Source organism: Hippopotamus amphibius, chromosome 15 (genome assembly GCF_030028045.1).
Source record: "Hippopotamus amphibius kiboko isolate mHipAmp2 chromosome 15, mHipAmp2.hap2, whole genome shotgun sequence".
NCBI classification, from domain to species: Eukaryota; Metazoa; Chordata; class Mammalia; order Artiodactyla; family Hippopotamidae; genus Hippopotamus; species Hippopotamus amphibius.
Genome location: NC_080200.1, coordinates 22,854,405 through 22,878,278, shown reverse-complemented (window position 1 = coordinate 22,878,278; position 23,874 = coordinate 22,854,405). Strand labels below are relative to the sequence as shown.

The following is a 23,874-nucleotide window of genomic DNA, read 5'->3' as shown; positions in this document are numbered from 1 at the left end:
CTTGAATAAGTTAGAGCTGGGTATTAATTTTTTCATTAAAAGCTCATGTTGGCACAATGTATACCCATTGTTCCATATAAATTCATAAGTTTATATACACACAAGGTACACACATTTATTGCCTTGCTGTGTCAGCTGGGGGGGCCCAGAATTCATGACACCCCACAATGGCAACATGATCACCTACTGTCTGCCCCTTGGTTTCTAATACCATAAGAGGAACCAGAGTTTTGTGGAGAAATAACCGATTCTATGATTTTGGCTGGAATAATACAGATAAACTTAGAGTATCTTGAAATTCCAGAAATTAAGGATATCTTTAAAAACAACAACAACAACAACACTCTTTGGGGTATATCAGAGGGACAGAGGAATCCACTAAAGAGCTCCCAATGGCCAAAGAGAGAATAATTTGAATAAAAAATAAATATAATTGTGTTGTAACCCAAAGTATAAAATATTCATGAGTTGACACTGAATATACATATGATTTAGAAAGCAAATAAATGGGAGGGAGGAAGACTTTTTTTTGTATATATATTTTTTGTGTGTGTGCATATATATATATATAGCTTTTTCTCATAGTTCTGGATGTTGAGAGGTCTAAGATTTGGGTGCTAGCTAAGTTGGTTTCCAGAAAGACATCTCTTCCCAGTTTACAAAGGGCTGCCCTTATCTCTGTTTCCTTAAATGGCCTTTCCTCAGTGCCTGTGCAAAGAGATAGTGTTTGCTCGGGTCTCTGTTTCTCTTCTTAAAAGCACACTGATCTTATAAATCAAGGACCTATCTGTATAATCCAATTTAGCTTTAATGACATCTGTAAAAGCCCTGTCTCTAAATACCCTCATACTTGGGGTTGGGGTAGCCAACATAGGAATTTGGGTAATGAAATCCAGGCCATAGTACAGAGCAAGGACATGCTAGGCAGAGCAAAATCCTTATGTCTTTTGACAGCTGCTAGTTACAGATTCTGAACTGACACTAAAGTGTGGTCTATTAAAATGATGTGCCCTCTCCTTGCTGCTCCCACACACTCATACGGAAAGTTGGTGCTTTCTAACTTTCTTTTTTTCTTTTTTTCTTTTTTTTTTTAAGAACTTTTATTGAGGTACAGTTAACAGACAATAAACAGCATATATTTAGAGTGTACAATTTGGTATTCCAATCTCTCAATTCATTCCCCCCCAACCCTCCCTGCTTTCCCCACTTGGTGTCCATATGTTTGTTCTCTACATGGGTGTCTCTATTTCTGCTTTGCAAACCAGTTAATTTGTACCATTTTCCTATAGTCCACATATATGTGTTAACATATGATATTTGTTTTTCTCTTTCTAACTCATTTTACTCTGTATAACAGTCTCTAGGTCCATCCATGTCTCTACAAATGTCCCAGTTTGTCTACTAACTCTGGGTTTTGTTTGCTTTTCTTTCTCTAATTTCTTTAAGTGTAAGGTTAGATGTTTATTAAGGATTTTTCTTGCTTCTTGAGGTGGGATTGTATTCCTATAAACTTCCCTCTTAGGACTGCCTTTGCTACATCCCATAGGTTATGGATCGTTGTGTTTTCATTGTCATTTGTCTCTAGGTATTTTTTGATTTCCTCTTTGATTTCTTCAGTGATCTCTTGGTTATTTAGCAGCATATTGTTTAGCATCCATGTGTTTGTGTTTTTTACAGTTTTTTTTCCAGTAATTGATTTCTAATCTCATAGCATTGTGGTCAGAAAAGATGCTTAATATGATTTCAGTTTTCTTGAATTTTCCAGTGCTAGATTTATGACCCAAAATGTGATCTATCCTGGAGCATGTTCTATGTGAACTTGAGAACATGTAGTCTGCTGTTTTGGGAAGTAATGTCCTATAGATAACTGTTAAATCAAGCTGATTTATTGTGTCATTTAAAGGTTGTGTTTCCCTATTAATTTTCTGTATGGATGATCTGTCCATTGGTGCAAGTGGGGTGTTAAAATCCCCCACTATAATTGTGTTACTGTTGATTTCCTCTTTCATAGTTGTTAGCATTTGCCTTATGTATTGAGGTGTTTCTATATTGGGTGCATATATATTTATAATTATCTCCTCTTCTTGGATGGATCCCTTGATCTTTATGTAATGTCCTTTCTTGTCTCTTGTAACACTTTTTATTTTAAAGTCTATTTTATCTGATATGAGTATTGCTACTCCAGCTTTCTTTTGGTTTCCAATTGCATGAAATATCTTTTCCCATCCCCTCACCTTCAGTCTGTATGTGTCCCTAGGTCTGAAGTGGGTCTCTTGTAGATAGCATATATATGGGTCTTGTTTTCGGATCCGTTCAGCCAGTCTGTGTCTTTTGGTTGGTGCATTTAGTCCATTTACATTTAAGGTAATTATCAATATGTATGTTCCTATTACCATTTTCTTTATTGTTTTGTTTTTGTTTCTGTAGGTCCTTTTCTTCTCTTATGTTTCCCGCTTAGAGAAGTTCCTTTAGCATTTGTTGCAGGGCTGGTTTGGTGGTGCTGAATTCTCTTAGCTGTTGCTTGTCTGTAAAGCTTTTGATTTCTCCCTCGAATCTGAATGAGATCCTTGCTGGGTAGAGTATTCTTGGTTGTAGGTTCTTCCCTTTCATCACTTGAAATATATCATGCCACTCCCTTCTGGCTTGCAGAGTTTCTGCTGAGAAATCAGCTGTGAACCTTATGGAAGTTCCCTTGTATGTTATTTGTCATTTTTCACTTTTTGCTTTTAATAACTTTTCTCTGTCTTTAATTTTTGTCAATTTGACTACTATATGTCTTGGCATGTTTCTCCTTGGGTTTATCCTGCAAGGGACTCTCTGCACTTCCTGGACTTGGGTAGCTGTTTCCTTTCCCATGTTAGGGAAGTTTTCAACTATAATCTCTTACAATATTTTCTCGGGTCCTTTCTCTCTCTCTTCTCCTTCTGGGACCCCTATAACGCGAATGTGGGTGTGTTTAACATTGTCCCAGAGGTCTCTTAGGCTGCCTTCAGTTCTTTTCATTATTTTTTCTTTATCCTTTTCTGCATCAGTGATTATCACTTCTGTCTTCTAGGTCAATTATTCACCCTTCTGCCTCAATTAATCTGTTATTGATTCCTTCTAGTGTATTTTTCATTTCAGTTATTGTGTCGCATATCTCTGTTTGTTTGCTCTTTAATTCTTCTAGGTCTTTGGTAAACTTTTCGATCTTTGCCTCCAGTCTTTTTTCAAAGTCTTGGAGCATCTTCACCATCATTATTCTGAAATCTTTTTCTGGAAGGGTGCCTATCTCCTCTTCATTTAGTTTTTTTTTTTTTTTTTCCTGGGGTTTTATCCTGTCCCTTCATCTGGTACAAAGTCCTCTGCTTTTCCATTTTCTCTGTCTTTCTGTGGCTGTGGTTCAGTTCCACAAGATGAAATACTGCTGATACTGCTTGATACTGCTGTCTGCCCTCTTGTGGAGGAAGCTATCTAGGAGGCTCAGTGGGTGCTTCCTCATGGGGGGGACTAATGGTGGTTAGGGCTGGGTGGGTAGAGCTCAGTAAGACTTTAGTCTGATTTGGTGGGTGGAGCTCAGTGACACTTTAATCTGCTTGTCTGCCAATGGGTGTGGCTGTGTTCCCACCCTGTTGGTTTTTTGGCCTGAGGCCACCTAGCACTGGAGCCCACAGGCTCTTTGGTAGGGCTAATGGTGGACTCTAGGAGGGCTCAGGCCAATGAACACTTCCCAGAACCCCTGCTCCCAGTGCCCCTGTCTCCTCAGTGAGCCACAGTTGACCCCCAACTCTGCAGGCAACCCTCCAACACCAGCAGGTAGGTCTGGTTCAATCTCCTATGGGGTCACTGCTCCTTCCCCCTGGGTCCTGGTGAGTACACATTTTTGTGTGCCCTCCAAGAGTGAAGCCTCTGTTTCCCCCAGTCCTGTGGAGGTCCTGAAATCAAATCCTGCTGGCTTTCAGAGTCTGATGCCCTGGGGATTCCTTCTCCCATTGCTGGACACTCAGGTTGGGAAGCCTGATGTGGAGCTCAGAACTGTCACTTTAGTGGGTGGACTTCTGTGGTATAACTGTTCTCCAGTTTATGTCACCCACCCAGCATACATGGGATTTGATTTTAATGCTATTATGCCCCTCTTACCATCTCACTGAGGCTTCTCCTTTGTCTCTGGATGTGGGGTGTCTTTTTTGGTGAGTTCCAGTGTCTTTCTGTTGCTTATTGTTCAGCAGTTAGCTGTAATTCTGATGCTCTTGCAAGAGGGAGTGAGCACACATCCTCCTACTCCGCCATCCTGATCCTATCTCATAAGGGGTTCTTTTTTTTTTTATCTCTGGTGCTTTCTAACTTTCAAGTGATATGTAGGATCAAGTCCCAGGTTCCGGTTCAGGACTGATGCTTTTATCAAAGATATATTAACAATTCCTCTAAACCAAAAGCTAAGCCTGTCTGAAGATGATTTGAGCTCCTCATTCCTGCAACCTTGTGTACAAATTCTAAACTGCTCTGTAACATTATACTGGAAGGAAACCATATTTTTTATTGAACTCATCATTCTTGCTTGGTATGTTCTCTGTGCCCAATCACATATTTCACCTGGTCTGTGCTACAGAAAGCCAACCTGTGTGAATGGCAATCAAAGGCCCCGTTCACTTAGACATCTTATTGGGTATGGCTTATGTAGTGTTCCATACATTATTCTGTGCCCCCATATTCCCCTTCCCCTTTCAGGACTGAAGTACTTGTTCCTTCAGCTACTAGAGCTGCTAGTATCAGACATTCTCAGCTAATATCTCTTGGGGCATTTTTCTTTTTTTTTGTAATGCTAATTATTTTGATTATACTTTTTTTTCTTACCTTATTTATTTATTGGCTGTGTTGGGTCTTTGTTGCTGCACACAGGCTTTCTCTAGTTGTGGCCAACTGGGGCTACTCTTCATTGTGGTGCATGGGCTCCTCATTGTGGTGGCTTCTCTTGTTGTGGAGCATGGGCTCTAGGTGTGCAGGCTTCAGTAGCTGCAGTACATGGGCTCAATATTTGTGGCTCACAGGCTCTAGTGCACAGGCTCAATAGTTGTGGTGCATGGGCTTAGTTGCTCCATGGCGTGTAGTATCTTCCTGGGGCAGGGATCGAACCTGTGTCCCCTGCATTGGCAGGAAGATTCTTAACCACTGCACCACCTAGGAAGTCCTCAGGGCATTTTTCTTACTTGAAAAAAAAACTGCTTTGCTCAGTTATGCTCCCTTCCTGTGGGTAGGGAACATTCAATCAATGCTTCTGTGGAGGCACACAGGATGACATGCCATGAGACAGGAAACTTGGTAGGAACATATCAGAACTTCTGCTGGGTTGGCTGAGCCCTTGTGACTCTATCAGGGTTCAGCATCTCCCTTTGCCCAGTTCTGCTTCCTTCATTGCAAAGGAGCTGATCCTTAGGACATTCCACACTAAACTTCCTGCATGTCTATCTCTCCATCTCAGAATCTCTGTCCCAGGAATTACCAAGTATGACCCTCTAATCCCAGAAGTGGAAAGAGTAACAGCACAGTGACATTTATTTCCCTTACTTTCTGTGCGCTCATGTGTGATTTCTTGCCTCTGCACTTGAGCCCAGTAAGCACCTGTTAGATGGCTTTTTCCAACAGTCTGTCTTTGTGAAGTCTGGAAAGTCTTCCATTCCCACATGTCTTCTGGAGAAGAGTTGGACAAAGCATCCTGTTCTTACTAAAATGAGGGTCTGGTGCAGACTTTCTTTGGTTTCCTTATATTATGCCCACATATTCATAAGCAGCTCTAAATTAATCTCAATTTAGACACCCTGGTTCACTGTAATTTCAGTTCCCTGATGGAATTCTGAGTGGTATGTAGATTTTTCACTCTGATGTGGAACTTGTCTTGATTCTAATTCTCATGCCTCCTGGGAACCCACAGAACGTCTGATCTACATTGTTCAATGTATATTTCCCCCACCTAACAGGGGCAACCCTGTGTTCCTAGAGCGTTGTTTGACAGATCTGTGATGCAAAACAGTATTCAGAACAGGAAAGTTGAAAACTTACTGAAAATGACTGTTGTACTCTTGAAACCTCATCTACTACCTGTCCATGATATACTGCTTGTAGCTAGGAGTCTGAGGTTTTGCATAGGAAATAATACAGCTTGACTTTAAATGTAGATATCACTCAGGTGGGCGATTATTTTCTAAATCAGAGTAAGATTTAGCACTTTGATAAGACTTAACATATAAAGACAGAAGTATAACTAAAATCTAGGATGACCATTAGTTCAGTTCACCTGGTTTAAACAATTACAATATCTCATGCTTTACAGTAGCAGCATTTCCAACCAAATATTCCATGAGATTTGTATATATGTAACATATTATACACATTTATATATATATATATATATATATATATATATATATACACACATTATATATATTTTAAAAAATTACAGATATGGAAGTTGATGCTTACATTGACTCTTAGAAAAGACAGGGTGGCAGGAATCATAAAAATGGAGCCAAGAACCATGCTTTTCCTGGAAACTGAAAATATAAAGTAATATAATAATAAAATCATGAAAGGTTATTACATAGATAGAATGGTTATTGCCCAGATAGAATTAAATTGCAAAGCTCTTGGCACCAAAAATGTAATCTGCTGTAACTGCCTTTGCTATTATCAAGCATTTTATTGCTTAGACACAAACAAGCATGTAAAATATAAAGTAAAATAAAATTATATTAGATACATACTAACTGAAAGTTATAACACATAATGGTTCTATCAAATGGGGTTCAAAAGTGAAAAATAGTTGAATTCTGCCATAAGCTTTATTAATTTAGTTTCTAGGTTTGATAAAATCTTGTCTTTCAATAACATACTGTTTAATCTTCCCTGCTTATCAAAGTTTAAACAAATTTGTGGAGAATCAGGTTAACCCACTCTTTATTGAATTTTTTTTTTTGTATTTCTAAATCATAATCCTTTTCCAAGGACATTTTTTTTTACATTTCACTTTTTCTTATAAGTGATTTTTATTATTTTAATGAATTACAGTTTTCTGAATGCATGTAAAAGAAGTATACTGAAATTCTGATAATTTATACTATCCTTGGAAATTAAACAACTTTGGCATCTAAAGAGTCATACTTTTTGCAGCTTTGGCATATTAATAAGATAGTAATGATAGCATAAGATGGCAATAGAATACACCCCTTAATATGTGACTCCTGGCACTGATATGAGCAAGTTTGATGCTGCAAGAGTATAAGAGCCTTCCTCTACTTGAAGAGGTGCGTAAGGAGGATGTTGCTCAGAGATGTTGCAGATCCTGATTATTGGGGTTCATCATTTTATCTTATGTAAGTCCTATTGATCTCTTAATATTTATTAGTTTTGCTTATGAACTTTGAACTCCAGAAAATCCACAGTTATACCACTTTCTCTATATAGTTTTACAAATAAAATCCATTCTATTACCTATCCTACAATCTGAAGAACTAAAACATAAGTTAGCTGACACAGTGATCAGGTTAAAACACTCAAAATAACCTGTAAATACAGTCAAATAAATGATTTGACAGTTACTATTTTATTTTTTTACAGAATAGATTGATTAATCATCCAGGTATCCTGGGGGAAAAGATTTATAGTTTCAATGTTAAGTGAGAGCAACAGGGATCAGAAAAATATAGAAAGAAAATTATAGACAGTATTCTATGATTATCCTATGAAAAAAGATGAGAGGACATATTTGTGTCTTCTGATAGCACTGAAAAAGAGATGGGTTTGTAATTTACAATAAAGATGTTACATTGTAGCACCATTCTAAGTGAATGACAGTGGAGACAGAAGAAAAGACAGAAAGTCTCTAATGATCTGAAACCATACTGAAGAAAAAAGAAAATATTTGTACAGTATTAAATATTCCAATTCCTACACTAGAGTAGAGCTTTTATTCTTCCATTTAATGTCACTTTAAATATTTTGTTTGGAAGATGCATTAATTCCCTATTTAAAATTTTCACCACACTTTGTGTCCATAGTCAATTTTGTTAGATGTTATCCCTTAGAATCCTCTTTTCATAGGTTTACAAACATTCTAGTTAGTGGCAAATTGTCTCACTTATGTGATGTGAGAAGATAGGAATCTTAATTAAACACATAATAAAACACTATCACAGCTTAAGAAAATATAATTACCTACCACTCACATTTAGTTGATATTTCCATTAAATAATCTAAACACTATTAGCATATGGACTAGTCAATTCTATTCATGATGACTGATTGCTTCTATACATTTATTTCACCAAAAAAGAAAATGCATAGTTAAATCACTTATGTCCACTGAAAAGTTAAGAGCTAATAATTTCATATTTGATAAAATACTTAAACACAAGTGGAAACTTCATAATAAGAAAATGTATTTGTAAACTGAAAATTCATGTAAGTTGTAATTATTATCTAAAAACATAAAACGCTCTCTTGCATGATAAAAGCTAAAATTTAGCTCAAACTTAAATATTTGTATGCTATCCATGTTTACCTTACCAAAATTAAAAACAATTACCATGTGTTAACAAAAATCCCATTATTCTGACACTTCAATACACAACTGGAGTGGAAGCAACACAAATAACCATAAATGAAATGAATTAATAAGTAAAATGTAGTACATGCATGTAAAGGAATATTATTCAGTTCAAAAATGGAAGAAAATTCTGAGATATGTTACACCTAGGATGAACACTGAGGACATTATAAGTGAAATAAACCAAAAACCAAAAACAAACAAACAAACAAAAAACAAATACTGTTTGATTTCACTTATCTGATGTTCCTAGAGTAGCCAAATTTATAGAGACAGAAAGTAGAATAGTGTTGTCAAAGGCTGGGGAAAGGGGGGAAAGGTGAGTTACTGCTTCATAGTTTCAGTCTGAGTAAATGAAAAGAGTCCTGGGATTAATATTGGTGATGGTTGCACAACAATATGACAATATTTAACACCATTGTACTGACAGTACACTTAAAAATGGGTAATATGGTAGCAAAAATTAATTTAAGACCCTTGACCAATATCCTACAGTTACTTATTTACCTATTGATTTTAAATAGGTTTAAAGTTCTATCAAATCTTCAACAATAAAAGAGATAGATGTAATGGAATATAAGCTCTCAAGTCAAAGAAATAAAATGGTTTGAGGTCTTTCAGAAGATTGGTACTAAGGGCTATAGTTAGGAATTGCATAGTTACTAGTGGCTTAGACTGCATATTAGAGATATAAGAGTGTGCAGTTCAAAAAAGTCTTGCCAAATGTGAACATATTTGACAAGGGTGAAGTGTATTTCCATGATATCTAACTTTAAAATCACCAACTAAAACCCTCCAGTAGAATGCTGTCAGTACAATGATGATGTTCAAGCAATGGAATTAAGGATTGAGTGAGCTTTTTGCAACACTTTCTCCTTCTTGGTTGGCAGGCTAGCATGGAATGGATGTAAAAAGTGAGAGTAAAATGGAGTGACCATGGAAGAGGTGGACTCCTTCTGCCCTGTAACTTCACTGAATCACCCCATATCTTTGAGAATGAATTAACATCCTCATCTTTGCAGGTTCAATTGTATTTATTCAACAAATTAGAGCAGTTTAGGCTCCAGGAGATAAGAGATGAAAATGTGGGGCTTCCCTGGTAGCACAGTGGTTAAGAATCTGCCCACCAATGCAGGGGACATGGGTTCGATCCCCTCCCCAGGAAGATCCCACATGCTAGAGCAACTAAGCCTGTGCACCACAACTACTGAGCCTGCACTCTAGAGCCCGTGAGCCACAACTACTGAATCCCACATGCCTAGAGCCCATGCTCTGCAACAAGGGAAGCCACCACATTGAGGAGCCTGTGCACCACAATGAAGAGAAGACCCTGCTCACTGCAACTAGATAAAGCCCATGTGCAGCAACGAAGACCCAACACAGCCACTTAATTAATTAACTAATTAATTTTTAAAAAGTCCTATCTGCCAATTTATTTAAAAAAAAAAAGAAAATGCCTTTAAGAACTTAGATCCTCTTGGAACTGAAGAAGAAATTAATTTATATCTGTGCTTGGGTAAAGAAGTAAGGAGTTGTTACCCAATAAAAATTGTGTTTCTGTGACTTTGAGTTGAACTGGTTTCATCACACAAGATGCCATTTTACAGTTGGCAAGGTTAAACTAATTGAACTAACAATTCCAAATTATGTTTCTACCTGCAGCCTCAGTAGAGTCCTAGGCCTAAGACTGTAAGTACTCTTGTTTGGAAAGTAAAAAGCCTCCTTGGCTTAATGGATGTCAACAAAAATGATCAGATTTTAATAGGTTTCAATAAATTTTGATATGTATCTGTAATCCACATCTATTTCTCCATTTGCAGTGTCACTGATTTGAAATCATGGAAAATTGGAATGTCACTTCAGATTTCATTCTCCTAGGTCTCTTTAAGCACACTGGCACCCACCAATTTCTCTTTGTGATACTTCTGATAATTGCCTTTATGTCCCTAGTGGGCAATGCCCTCATGCTTCTCCTGATTCTCCTGGACCCCCGGCTTCACAGGCCCATGTACTTCCTACTGAGCCGGCTCTCCCTCATGGACATGATGCTGATTTCCACCATTGTGCCCAAAATGGCTGTTGACTACCTGAGAGGCAGCAAGTCCATCTCCCTGGTTGGCTGTGGGTTCCAGATCTTCTTCCTCACTTTAGGAGGCGGCGAGTGCTTCCTCTCAGCAGCCATGTCCTATGACCGCTATGTTGCTATTTGCCATCCACTGAGATACCCAGTCCTCATGAGCTGGACATTATGCCTGAGAATGATTTTGGGGTCCTGGTTCCTGGGAGCAGCTGATGGACTCATTCAGGCTGCCGCTACCCTGAACTTCTCATTTTGCAGCACACATGAGATCGATCATTTCTTTTGTGAGGCTCCCACGCTGGTGCATTTGGCTTGTGCTGACACATCTGTCTTCGAGTATGTCATGTACCTCTGCTGTGTGTTAATGCTCCTGGTCCCTATTTCCCTCATCCTGATTTCCTATAGTCTCATCCTTGCCGCCGTTCTCCAGATGCATTCTAATGAAGCCCGCAAGAAGGCTTTTGCCACTTGCTCCTCACATCTGTCCATGGTGAGACTCTTTTTTGGAGCTGGCATTTTTACCTACATGAAACCCAAATCCTACAGGTCAGCTAACTACAATAAGATTGTGTTGGTATACTATACTATCTTCACCCCTGTGCTGAGCCCCCTCATCTATAGTCTGAGGAACAGTGAGGTCAAGGGAGCTCTGAGAAAGTGTATGGATCAGTGTGCTGCCTTAGGTCATGAATAAGATTAGCTTGATTTGCTCCTGAGTTCAAAGCTCTACAAAGTGATTGTACAAGATTTCCTTGAGTGCTTACATACACATTATATCTCTAATGTTATTTCTATTTTACTTTGAAATGCATTTGGACCTACAGTTTTGGATTACTTACTAAACTATCATCAACAAATCAAACTGCAGATTGTTAAAAATCTGTTGATCACAAATCCTCGTTAAAATGTTTCAACACCAAACCTCACAATAAATATTTGTTCAAAGAATGAACAAAGTGGTCAAATACCATTAGAGTTTGTTGATTTTTTTTTTAAATTGTGGTATAATTTATAAACACTAGAATACTCACACGTGAAGAGTGCATTTCAACCAGTTTCAATACTACATACACTTGTAACTTACACCCCATAGCAGGAGACAAAACATTCACCAGATCAGAAATGTCCCTCATGCCCTTTTCTGATGTAATCCCTCAACCAAGATAAAAAACATTGGTCTGATTTCTATTTCTGTTAGTTTAACCTATGCTAGAATTTCATATAAATGAAAATATACAGTAGGCATTTTTCTTCTATCTTGTGTGTTTCTCTCAGCTTAATATGTTTTAAAGATTCCACTGCATATTTTACCTCTATCAATAGTCATTTTTTTCATTTTTGTTTGTTTGTTTTTAATTGCTAAGTAGTACTTCCTTTTCAGAATATATAACCATTTATTTACGCACTATTTTGTTGATAGACATCTGGGCTTTTTTCAGTCTGGAACTGTATGACTAAAGCTGCCATTAACCATTTTCCTGCGTGTGATCATATGTTTTTACTTCTTCTGGTAGATGCATGATTAACTTTTTAGTAATCTGTTTTCAAAGTGAGTATTTGATTTTAAACTTCTACCAATAAAGCGCATGAGTAGCAGTTGCTCCAAATTGGCAGCAATTGGTATTACTAACCTTTCTCATTTTGTCTCTTCTACTTAATGTAATAACTCATTTGGTTAATTTATGTTTCCCTGATGTGCCATGATGCTCTGGACTTTTGTATTAGTTTCTTACCTACTGTGTGTCTTCCTTTGTGAATGATCCATTTCGACTTTGGGGAAAAACAAAAAGAAAAAACATATTGATGCTTCTAAAGCAAACACAAGTTGGTTGTTTACTGATAGACAACACATGATGTTCATAGGAATATTTGGAATTTTTAAATAAAATTATATTGGGTTACTTGTTATATATTTTCTGACATCTCAGTTTTCATTTATTCTTCAATATTAACTCTTTTCTACTTAACTTGGCTATGTATATAATGAATCTCTTCTACCACCTCCATTGGGCTTGGAACTGTAAGTGTATTTGTTTGTTAATTTTAATTATGCATTGTAAAAAAATATTCCAATTCCATTGATGAAATCATGCCATTGAAAATTTGAAACACTTTTTCTAGTAGGTACTCTTCACCCAAAGATGAAGGAAAAAAAACAGGTCACAAAATCGAAGATTTGGGTGTTTATGATTTTTTTCTTACCTTCTCCTGGTAAATGAGTATATACTTACATTAATTTTCAGCCAAGACATTTGGTATATTTAAAAAGGCCATTGGTATTGCAAAGCAAATACGTACAAAAATATATTTGTTAATATATCTATATATGCATGCATATGTATGTATATTTATGTACATATATTATATGCATGTATTTATGTTTATATACATATATGTATATTTATATTTGTGTAAATATGTATGTATGTACTCTCCAAAGACAAAGCAATTAAATATAAATAATAAGACAACAGTTTAAAATTTGTTTAGAATTTGTTTAATAATTTATTTTTAACTTTTGCCTTTTTTAATGATGTCAGTCTGGCCTTTCACATCATTTTCTTTTTCTTTTTTTTTAAGCTCTTTATTGGAATATAATTGCTTTACACTCTTGTACCAGCTTTTGAGGTACACCAAAGTGAATCAGCTGTATTTATACATATATCCCCATATCCCCTCCCTCCCATGACTCCCTCCCACCCTCTCTGTCCTGGGCCTCTAAGGCATCACCCATCATTGAATTGATCTCCTTTTGTTATACAACAACTTTCCCCTAGCTATCCATTTTACAGTGGTAGTATATATGTGTCTATGCTACTCTCTCACTTCATCCCAGCTTCCCCTTTGGACTCCCCAACCCCGTGTCCTCCAGTCCACTCTCTGCATTTTCTTTTCTTTAATACCATGTTAGTCAGAATTGTTTTCTCTGTCTCACATGAATTAAAGGGAAGAAGGATCTACAGAAGATAATATCAAAGAGCATGGGAGACAGAACAAATTTTGCAGGTTCCTGGGGTATTTTGCAAGTGGCACATAGAGATTTAGAAGAAAGGCTAGTTGCTGAATTTGTCTTGAACTGGAATGCCGTGGTTCAGATCCTCTAATGGTATTCAGACATTTTTATAGTACTTTAAACATCATATATTCCCCTAAACTTAGTCATACTTTGAGCAAAAGATAATTTCAGTAAACATTTTATTTTAATAGATACCTTAAGATACACTAAGTAGATTAGTTAAATCTTTACTGAGATGGAGTAAATACAGTTTAGCATGATAAAATAATTTTAATGATAACAGTAAACATATATTTTATTCATTATTTAAGTTGTGAATGCAATTTACTTTACCTTTCACTTTTATTTTCTTATTTTAATTACTATCATAACATTATGAAGAAGGTTCAATGTTAGTTCTTGTCAACTGAAAGAAAAGTGCATGTCCTAAAAGTTAAGATCTATTCAGGGGCCTTAAGGAGGACTGTAGGCTGGGATGTCTCCCTCTTAGATGTCAGTCTCTCAGATAACTCTGAGGACCTCCACCAAATAGGTAAGGAAGGAGCTGGGATATATATAATTTTTTTTTCTTTTTTGTTGGGAAATCCATGTAGTGACGCATTAGATGATTACTGCTAATCACAAAGAAGAGACATCTCAGGTTACTGATTTGAGAGCTTGTCTATGTATAGGAAGATGCAAGAATCAGGGTCATTTGAAATTTTTTTAGATATGCATCTTAACTACCTAGGGGTTAGTGTAGTCAAAGCACAGAATGCTTCCTGTTTATATATATATATATATATATATATATATATATATATATATAAATTTATTTATTATTTACTTATGTGTTTGCTTGTTTGTTTGTTTAATTGTCTGTGCTGGGTCTTTTTTGCTGTACCCAAGCTCTCTTTTTAGTTGCAGTGGGCAGGGGCAACTCTTTATTGTGGTGCTTGGGCTCCTCATTGCCGTGGCTTCTCATGTTGCCCAGCAGGGCTCTAGGCCCATGGGCTTCAGTAGTTGCAGCACATGGGCTCAGTTGTTGTGGCTCACCGGCTGTAAAGTGCAGGCTCAGTAGTTGTGGCGCACGGGCTTAGTTGCTCTGCGGCATGTGGGATCTTCCTGGACCAGGGATCCAGCCCATGTTCCCTGCATTGGCAGGCGGATTCTCAACCACTGCCCCACCTAGGAAGTTCCAGAAAAGTCAACTTTTAAATTAAGAAAGAAAACACGGTTGGTCACAAGCTCTTTTGTTTAGGGAAACACGAAGCAACGGAAACATCCCAGCGACAGGGACCACGTGGAGCAGGTTCTCCCACAGGACCGCAGCCAGAGGGTTCAGCGCGCAATGAATGGTCCTACCGCCAGCGCCTAACAGGCGCTCGGTGCACCTGCTGCTCACGCTCACACCGGGCTGGGTCACTGCCGGAGCCTGCCGGCAAAATCGATCAGGTCCTTAGGCAAACACGACGCGGCTAGGAAATAAAGAAAGACACACAAAAGATGGGGTCGAGAGGATCAGAAGCCTCTAGGGCAACTGACAAACTTCTTTATTATGCGGTGGCCTTTAATACACTCTGAGAACAAAGGGGGACATCAAACGAAATGACTCCTTCTTTGTTGTAACTTGTTCTATCTCTTCAAGGGCACCGGGAACTTGCATAGTAGCTTGTACCATACATGGTCTCAGGATGTTCTCATACGATAAGGAGTCTGTGGGAACACACACTGCAGCCCAAGGAATCACATGCTCTTTGTTTAAGCACATACTCAAGGTCAGGGGTGGCCGGACAGAGAGCTATGTTTGTTTTACACAAATCCTTGAATTAAGGCAGCTCCCAGGGCCATGTCCTGGGAGCAGGACCCCTTTCTCAGGGCTGTTCCCCGCAGGTCACACCGAGAATTCCTGCCGCTGCTGAAGCCCAAGACAGCTCACCCTCCGGCCCATAGACAGGGCCCCCTCCAGCTGTGGGGCGCACAGTGGCAGCACTATGCAGAGGCTCCGGTCCCTCCAGTAACAGGAGCCAGCGGCAGCAGCGGCAGCAGCGCCCGAGTTCGGGGCCCGTCACAGCGGTCAACAGACATGGGGCTGAGGTGCCTGGCCGCAGCTGCGATCTGGTCTTGGGGCAGACGGGACAAGTGACAGCAAGTAGGTGTGCGTGGAAGCCACTGCCGCCGCTGCCAGGTCGGAGCAGGCTCAGCAAGGCTGACAGGAGTCAAGCGCTGCCTCTGCTCGGCTGTCACGCATGGGCTTCCGGAACCCACGGTGTCTGCTGTGCACCTGCTGGACGCCGCTCCTCGCTCTGATCACCGCACGACCCGGGCGATCTGCTGGGCCCTCTTCGTCAGTGCCCGTCTTCCCCACACCCACCGCAGCCACTCCCCTCTCCTGGCCCAGGGGCAGTCCGAAGCTGGCTGGTGGACAACCGCACGTGCGTTGGTTTACCTTGAAACTCTGTGTGGTCAAGGCCCCTGACGGCCTCCCCTGCATCCTCTGCCCATTCCGCATGTCCAAAGGCATCATCTTTCACGATGCCACATGCGATGACTGGACCATACTCCTCAAACTTTTAATTAATTTATGTATTTATTTATTTATTTGCTGCGTTGGGTCTTCGTTGCTGCAAGAGCTTGCTCTAGCCGCGGTGAGCGGGTTGTGGTGCTTGGGCTTCTTGTGGTGGCGTCTCTTGTTGAGGAACAGGGGAGCCCGTGCGAGCGTCAGTGGTTGTGGCACACACAGGGGCTTAGTTGTTCTGTGGCACGTGGGATCTTCCTGGAGTGGGACTTGAACCTGTGTCCTCTGCACTGACAGGTGGACTCTTAAACCACTGCACCACCAGGGAAGTCCTTACTCCTCAAACTTCACCCAAAGCTCTTGGTTGGCACACGTAGGACTGACGTTGCCTAGGTGCAAATTGGTTGCAGCTTTGCCCATATTCCTGCTGACTTCCACGTTGATGTTCACCCCCTGCAGCTGGTAGTGGTGCAGGTTGTATGTGGCATCCTCCACTGCTGTCTTTTCCTTTATGTGCACAAAGCCATAGGTTTTATTGTTGTTGCTTGTTTTGTTGCTTCGGTGTGGCTTGGAGGACCTTAGTTCCTTGATCAGGGATAGAACCCGGGCCCTTGGCAGTGCAAGCACAGTCCTAACCACTGGACTGCCAGGGGCCCCCCAAAGCTGTAGTCCCTTTCTGTTTTTCTTTTTTTAGAAGTTTTATTGAGATACAGTTAACGGACAATAAACAGCATATATTTAGAGTGTACAGTTTGGTATCCTAATCTCCCAATTCATTCCTGATGCCCCTCCCCGCCCCACTTTCCCAGTTGGAATCCATATGTTTGTTCTCTACATCTGAGTCTCTATTTCTGCCTTGCATTTCCTCTTTCACAGTTGTTAGCATTTGCCTTACGTATTGAGGTGTTCCTATATTGGGTGCATATACATTTATAATTATCTCCTCTTCTTGGATGGATCCCTCAGTCTTTATGCAATGTCCTTTCTTGTCTCTTGTAACATTTTTTTATTTTAAAGTCTATTTAATCTGATGTGACTATTGCTACTCCAGCTTTCTTTTGATTTTCATTTGCATGGAATATCTTTTTCCATCTCCTCACTTTCAGTCTGTATGTGTCCCTACATCTGAAGTGGGTCTCTTGGAGGCAGCATATATATGGGTCTTGTTTTTGTATCCATTCAGCCAGTCTGTGTCTTTTGCTTGGTGCATTTAGTCCATTTACATTCAAGGTAATTATTGATACATATGTTCCTATTACCATTTTCTTAATTGTTTTATTTTTGTTTCTGTAGGTCCTTTTCTTCTCTTATGTTTCCCGCTTAGAGAAGGTCCTTTGGAATTTGTCGCAGGGCTGGTTTGGTGGTGTTGAATTCTCAGCTGTTGCTTGTCTGTAAGGTTTTGATTTCTGCATCAAATCTGAATGAGATCCTTGCTGGGTAGAGTATTCTTGGTTGTAGCTTCTTCCCTTTCATCACTTGAAATATATCTTGCCACTCCCTTCTGTCTTGCAGAGTTTCTGCTGAGAAATCAGCTGTGAACTTTATGGGAGTTCCCTTGTATGTTATTTGTCATTTTTCACTTTTTGCTTTTAATAACTTTTCTCTGTCTTTAATTTTTGTCAATTTGACTACTATATGTCTTGGCGTGTTTCTCCTTGGGTTTATCCTGCATGGGACTCTCTGCACTTCCTGGACTTGGGTAGCTATTTCCTTTCCCATGTTAGGGAAGTTTTCAACTATAATCTCTTACAATATTTTCTCGGGTCCTTTCTCTCTCTCTTCTCCTTCTGGGACCCCTATAACGCGAATGTGGGTGCATTTAACATTGTCCCAGAAGTCTCTTAGGCTGTCTTCAGTTCTTTTCATTATTTTTTCTTTATTCTTTTCTGCATCAGTGATTATCACCATTCTGTCTTCCAGGTCACTCATTCACCCTTCTGACTCAATTAATCTGTTATTGGTTCCTTCTAGTTTATATTTCATTTTAGTTATTGTATTGCATATCTCTGTTTGTTTGCTCTTTAATTCTTCAAGGTTTTTGGTAAACTTTTCGATCTTTGCCTCCAGTCTTTTTCCAAAGTCCTGGAGCATCTTCACCATCATTATTCTGAATTCTTTTTCTGGAAGAGTGCCTATCTCCTCTTCATTTAGTTGTTTTCCTGGGGTTTTATCTTGTCCCTTCATCTGGTACAAAGTCCTCTGCTTTTCCATTTTCTCTATCTTTCTGTGGCTGTGGTTCAGTTCCACAAGATGAAATACTGCTGATACTGCTTGATACTGCTGTCTGCCCTCTTGTGGAGGAAGCTATCTAGGAGGCTCCAGTGTGCTTCCTGATGGGAGGGACTGATGGTAGGTAGGGCTGGGTGGGCGGAGCTCAGTAAGACTTTAATCCAATTTGGTGGGCAGAGTTCAGTGACACTTTAATCTGCTTGTCTGCCATTGGGTGTGGCTGTGTCCCCACCCTGTTGGTTTTTTGGCCTGAGGCCACCTATCACTGGAGCCCACAGGCTCTTTGGTGTGGCTAATGGTGGACTCTGGGAGGGCTCATGCCAATGAGCACTTCCCAGAACCCCTGCCTCCAGTGCACCCTTCTTCTCAGTGAGCCGCAGCCACCCCCCAACTCTGTAGGAAACCCCCCAACACCAGCAGGTAGGTCTGGTTAGTCTCCTATGGGGTCACTGCTCCTTCCCCCTGGGTTCTGGAGAGCACACTATTTTTTGTGTGCCCTCCAAGAGTGGAGTCTGTTTCCCCTAGTCCTTTGGAGGTCCTGCAATCAAATCCTGTTGGCTTTGAAAGTCTGATGCTCTGGGGATTCCTCTTCCCGTTGCTGGACTCCCAGGTTGGGAAGCCTGATGTGGGGTTCAGAACCCTCACTTTAGTGGGTGGACTTCTGTGGTATAACTGTTGTCCAATTTGTGAGTCACCCACCCAGCATTTATGGGATTTGATTTTAACATGATTGTACCCCTCCTACTGTCTCATTGTGGCTTCTCCTTTGTCTCTGGATGTGGGGTGCCTTTTTTGGTGAGTTCCCATGTCTTTCTGTCAATGATTGCTAAGCAGTTAGTTGTAATTCTGGTGCTCTTGCAAGAGGGAGTGAGCACACGCCCTCCTACTCTGCCAACTTGATCCTATCGCTTCCTGTTTTTTTTGTTTGTTTTTTCTTTTTTTGTTTTTGTTTGTTTGTTTGTTTGTTTTTTCCCCATCCTGAATTCCCTTCTGGAAACACTGTTGGTGGGTGACTGCAGTGGCTAATGACTTGGTCCTTACAGAACCAGAGTGGCAGGCAACATTATTTATTTTACATTCTAATTTTTGAAAAATGGAGACATGTTTATGGGGCAAAATCAAAGTCCATGTTAACACAGATCTGAACTAAGTTGTTTGATTTTAAAAAGTTTATCCTTAGGAAATGGTCGTTTTTAAAAATAGGACTAGAGACATTCCCCCACCTCCACAATTCACACACCTAAGTGAAAAAACCATTCTTTGTCTTAACTAAAAAATAAGATGTTGGCAAATGGTGTTCATTTTTTGGATGAAATAGATAAGGTTTGTGGGAAACAGTACATTAGAATGTGAGATCTGAGACCAGAACTTCAAGACCTGAATCCTTGATTAATCTGCATAACCTTGGAAATGTTGCTTATGTTTGTGTGCCTCAATCAGTTTCTGATGATTAAATAATAATTTAAGAAAGAAAGTATCCTGCTAATAAACTCAAAATTCTTGAAATCTTGTCTGACATTTAAAAATGTTGAATAAGTTTTAGCTGCCAAAATAATTATATGTAAAGCAAGTGTATTAACTGAATGCTTTTTGCTCCATTCACTTACACATCTTATTTGCTGATCCTTTAGTTGACTCGTGAATCTATTAAAAATGAAAATAAGCAGAATCACTTAAGTGAGGAGAGTTCATCTTTTCAATCTGCCTCCCTGTAACAGGGAGTCTGTGGAATAATAAGTTTCATTTATTGATGCCCAAACTCCCAGGAGACTCTCAATGCAGCAGCAAGTGAGGTCTACCAAGTGGCCTGTCCTGGAGCTTCTACCAAGTGTAAGAAGCAGGCCATATGCAGAAACCTTAACAGACAGTGTACTCTCAAGCCCTGATGAGTGAAAATAAACGACTCTAAGAAAAGAAGGAATGATGGGGAATGGATCAGAAAAGGCAGGGTTTTTGTTTGTTTGTTTGTTTGTTTTAATTTCCCCTTCATCAAATGTTTAATCTCACTTCCTACAGGCAATGCTGATAAAAAGTATCTCCTTATCCCTGTGACACCAGGGGTCTTCTGCTGCACCCAGAGGAAAACCTTGTCTGTCTCTGACCATAATTCCCTCCACACAAATTATTTCATCACGTTTCCTGTTTCCTTCTTTGGCTGTCCCATGGAAATATGCTTTCCCATGTTGACTTATCAAAGGGTAGCTATTATCTCTCCCAGAAGCCACACACCACAAGACTTCAAGGTGGTATGTGTCCTCCTTGCTTCTCCTTGCCTCCCATCTCCCTGTAAACCCTTAGCTATGTTGTAGCAAATGCATGGATTGAGGCATCACTCCATGCCTCTCAGTCACTCTGGATGAAGTGATATTGAATCAAACACCTGAATGGTATGAACAAAGACCCAGGGGCTGGGGTTGCTTGTAGTTTCTGAGGCACTTCTGAGGCTAGTGTGTTAGGTGCGAAAAGACTGAGCAAGAATGTCATGTTTGGGGTAGTGTGAAGCTAGTAAAGTGGAATGGAGTGAGGTGTGGGCCATGGGAGACTTCAGGGACCGGGTTAAGAAGGAATGTATAGGTTACGTTCAGCATGTAGAGAATGCAAATAAACTTAGACAGTGAAGCTGTGGATCAAATATGGTATCCTGACAGAGCTGTCTAGCTCTGAGCAAGAAAGAAAACCAAGGAAGACAGATCTAAAGAGGGCAAGGATGTCTCCACAGAAGAAGGATTTAACATAAAATCTTGGAGAGTAGAAGGCCACAAAGCCCTTAGAAATGGTGGGGAATACTGTTTTTGTGAAAGAAAGAATATGAGTGGAGTCACAGGTGCAAGAAAGACTATGTTGTATAAATATAAATACTTCAGTTTTATGGGAAATAGAGACTAAAGATGGGAGATTTTATTTTATTTTATGTTATATTGTGTTATGTTACATTATTTTTTTCTTTTTCTTTCTTCCTCCCTTCCTCCCTCCCTTTCTCCTTTCTTTCCTTCCTTCCTCATTTCCTCCCTTCCTTCCTTTCTTCCTCTCTCTCTCTCTCTCTCCTCATTTGTTTCTCTCTTTCTCTCTCTATTTCTTTCTCTCTTTCTCTCCCCCTCCTTCCTTCCTTCCTTCCTTCCTTCCTTCCTTCCTTTCTTTCTTCCTTTCTTTCTTTCTTTCTTTCTTTCTTTCTTTCTTTCTTTCTTTCTTTCTTTCTTTCTTTCTTTCTTTCTCTCTTTCTTTCTTTCTTTCTTTCCTTTCTTTCTCTGTCATGGAATGTAAACCAGCAGATTGCATTTTTAAAACAGTGCTCCAGAAAGAATAACTTGACCTAAGGCAAAATATATTGATGTGAATGCAAGTTGGAGGCAGGAAATTAATTATCATTACAATATTACAATAATGCCAATTTCTATCTCATAAAACAAGTGTTAAGCCTTTTGAATAAAGCATACTGGAATTATACTAGCATTACCTCCAAAAATTTATGATCCAAGAGGCAAGTTAAAGATTACAAATAATTACCACAGAGCACCCTTCTGCTTTCTCCCCTCCAATATCAATTTTTTGAACAATTTGGTGAGTTATTTCATACTAATACACTAACATTTTCATCATCAACAGTAAACTCTATGGTGGCTTACAGCTTTCTGCTCCTGATTCCCTGGGCTTTGTTCCCTGTACAGCTCTTCCAGGAAGAATGCAGAGCCAGGCATCATTATGTGAAGACTCTAACTAGCAGGATGTAGGAACAAGGAAGATGTTGTGCTTCCAGGCCAAACACTCTTCTTTTGTCCAAAATTTGCTTAACTGGCCACACTTCACTGGCTTTAAGGAGAGCTGAGAAGTATGTGATATTATGCTGGTGGTGCTGAGCCTGTACAGGTCTATTAAAGTAAAAGAGAAGAGTAGAATGGATGCCTTAGAACCACCATGGCCACATCTGATATGCAGCCCATGAGAAGGAATAACCCATGAGAGGCATTTACATAGAATAGGGAGGAGATGGTGATATGCACATGGAAGAAGGCAGACATAAAGTGAAATCTGGATGATTTTCTGATTTCTGGCTGGGGCAGTTATATATGGTGATACCACCTATTGTTTCATGGAACTTACCTGGGAGTTTCAGTGTTGCACATGGTGAATTTGATGTCACTGTGAGACACTAGTCACAAGATTCCCTTAAATTGAAGAGGCAGCAATAAGAGGCAGAAGTAAGATTACCCTGCATTAATTTCTTGGGACATGATGCAGTGCCCTGAAAAGCCTGAAAGGTGAGAAATGTGTAATGGCAACACCATTGCCTACTAAAAAATGAGATTGTGAACAGCTCAGCTGATTGACTTCAGAATGAGAAGTATTGTTTTACTTTCTCACACACTCCTGTATGTGTGTAAATCGGTGAGGAAGCCACCCACACATCTTCATTCAACATGTTGAGTTGGATTCTTTCCCAGAGAATCTCCTGGGTCAATTTTAATAGATGGTGAGTACAAATATATTTCTGGTTCACCTTATTGAAATTTACTTCTATTTACATGGATATATTCTCTCATAACCTGGAGATTCTCTGTCTCTCTCTCTGTCTCCTTAGAATATAATTGCTAAATGCATGTTTAAATTATAAAGAAATAATATACTAATGATAGAAATACTAATATAATAATTATAAAAACAATAATAATAATAAAAACAATAATGTTCATTGTTTTTGTATATTTACTATGTGCCAGGCTTTGTTGCATGTGCGTGCATATGTGCATGTGTAGTGTGTGTTATTTAATATGTTGTTTACTGTGACTCATTCAGTTTTCAAAATAACCCTATGACAAGGTTCCATTATCATTTTTATTTAATGGAAATTCATTTCACCTACAATTTCATGTCTGATTGGTGCTTTGTATTATGATGAGGCATTAAATATTTTAAGGATATGCATTTGAATTGTATTTTTTTATTTATCTCTTCAAAGCATTAGGAAATTTTTAGCTTATGTAATACTTTGTTAATATAATTATTGGAGTGAGTACTCATCACCAGGCTAGGCAGTATCTATCATACATTTATTGTACCCATATTCCATATCAACTTTTTAAAAATTAGTAATAATTTTGTTCTATTCATGTTTAAGGGAACTTAGTGTCTGACTACTGCCTCTTCCATGAAATTCCACTGTATTTAATTGAGTTATTAGTAACAACTCGATATTTTGAATCATTTGCACATCAACCAAATTTGATATTTTAAGTTGTATGGCAGAGCTTAAATTATTATGTCAAATGGGTCATTGATATTATAAGTTTATAGGAAAGTTAAAAAAATTAAAATGGCAGTGTCATATAGTATAAAATATAAATGTTCTCCACAGAATTAATATTGCCAAGGAATGCCATGTCAAACACTTTTCAAAAAAAATCTTTTTCAGAAAGAAATGATATCTTGTTTTTGTCTTTTCTTTGCCTTATGGTCAAAACTTTAGGGTAAAGACCAAA

At 39.1% G+C, this 23,874-nt stretch overlaps 1 protein-coding gene across 1 annotated transcript; it reads left to right on the top strand.

Moving 5' to 3' along the window:
• The first annotated feature begins 3,185 nt into the window (after positions 1-3,185).
• Positions 3,186-11,352, top strand: LOC130837334 (olfactory receptor 2T8-like). Its single transcript, XM_057710188.1, has 2 exons — positions 3,186-3,209; positions 10,408-11,352. Exon 2 carries the CDS (start codon positions 10,417-10,419, stop codon positions 11,350-11,352), a length of 936 nt encoding a protein of 311 aa, XP_057566171.1. The 5' UTR covers positions 3,186-3,209; positions 10,408-10,416.
• The last annotated feature ends 12,522 nt before the right edge of the window (positions 11,353-23,874 follow it).

Coding starts and splice junctions, on each gene's coding strand:
- LOC130837334 (XM_057710188.1), top strand. CDS start 10,417: ATGGAAAATTGGAATGTCACTTCAGATTTCATTCTCCTAGGTCTCTTT.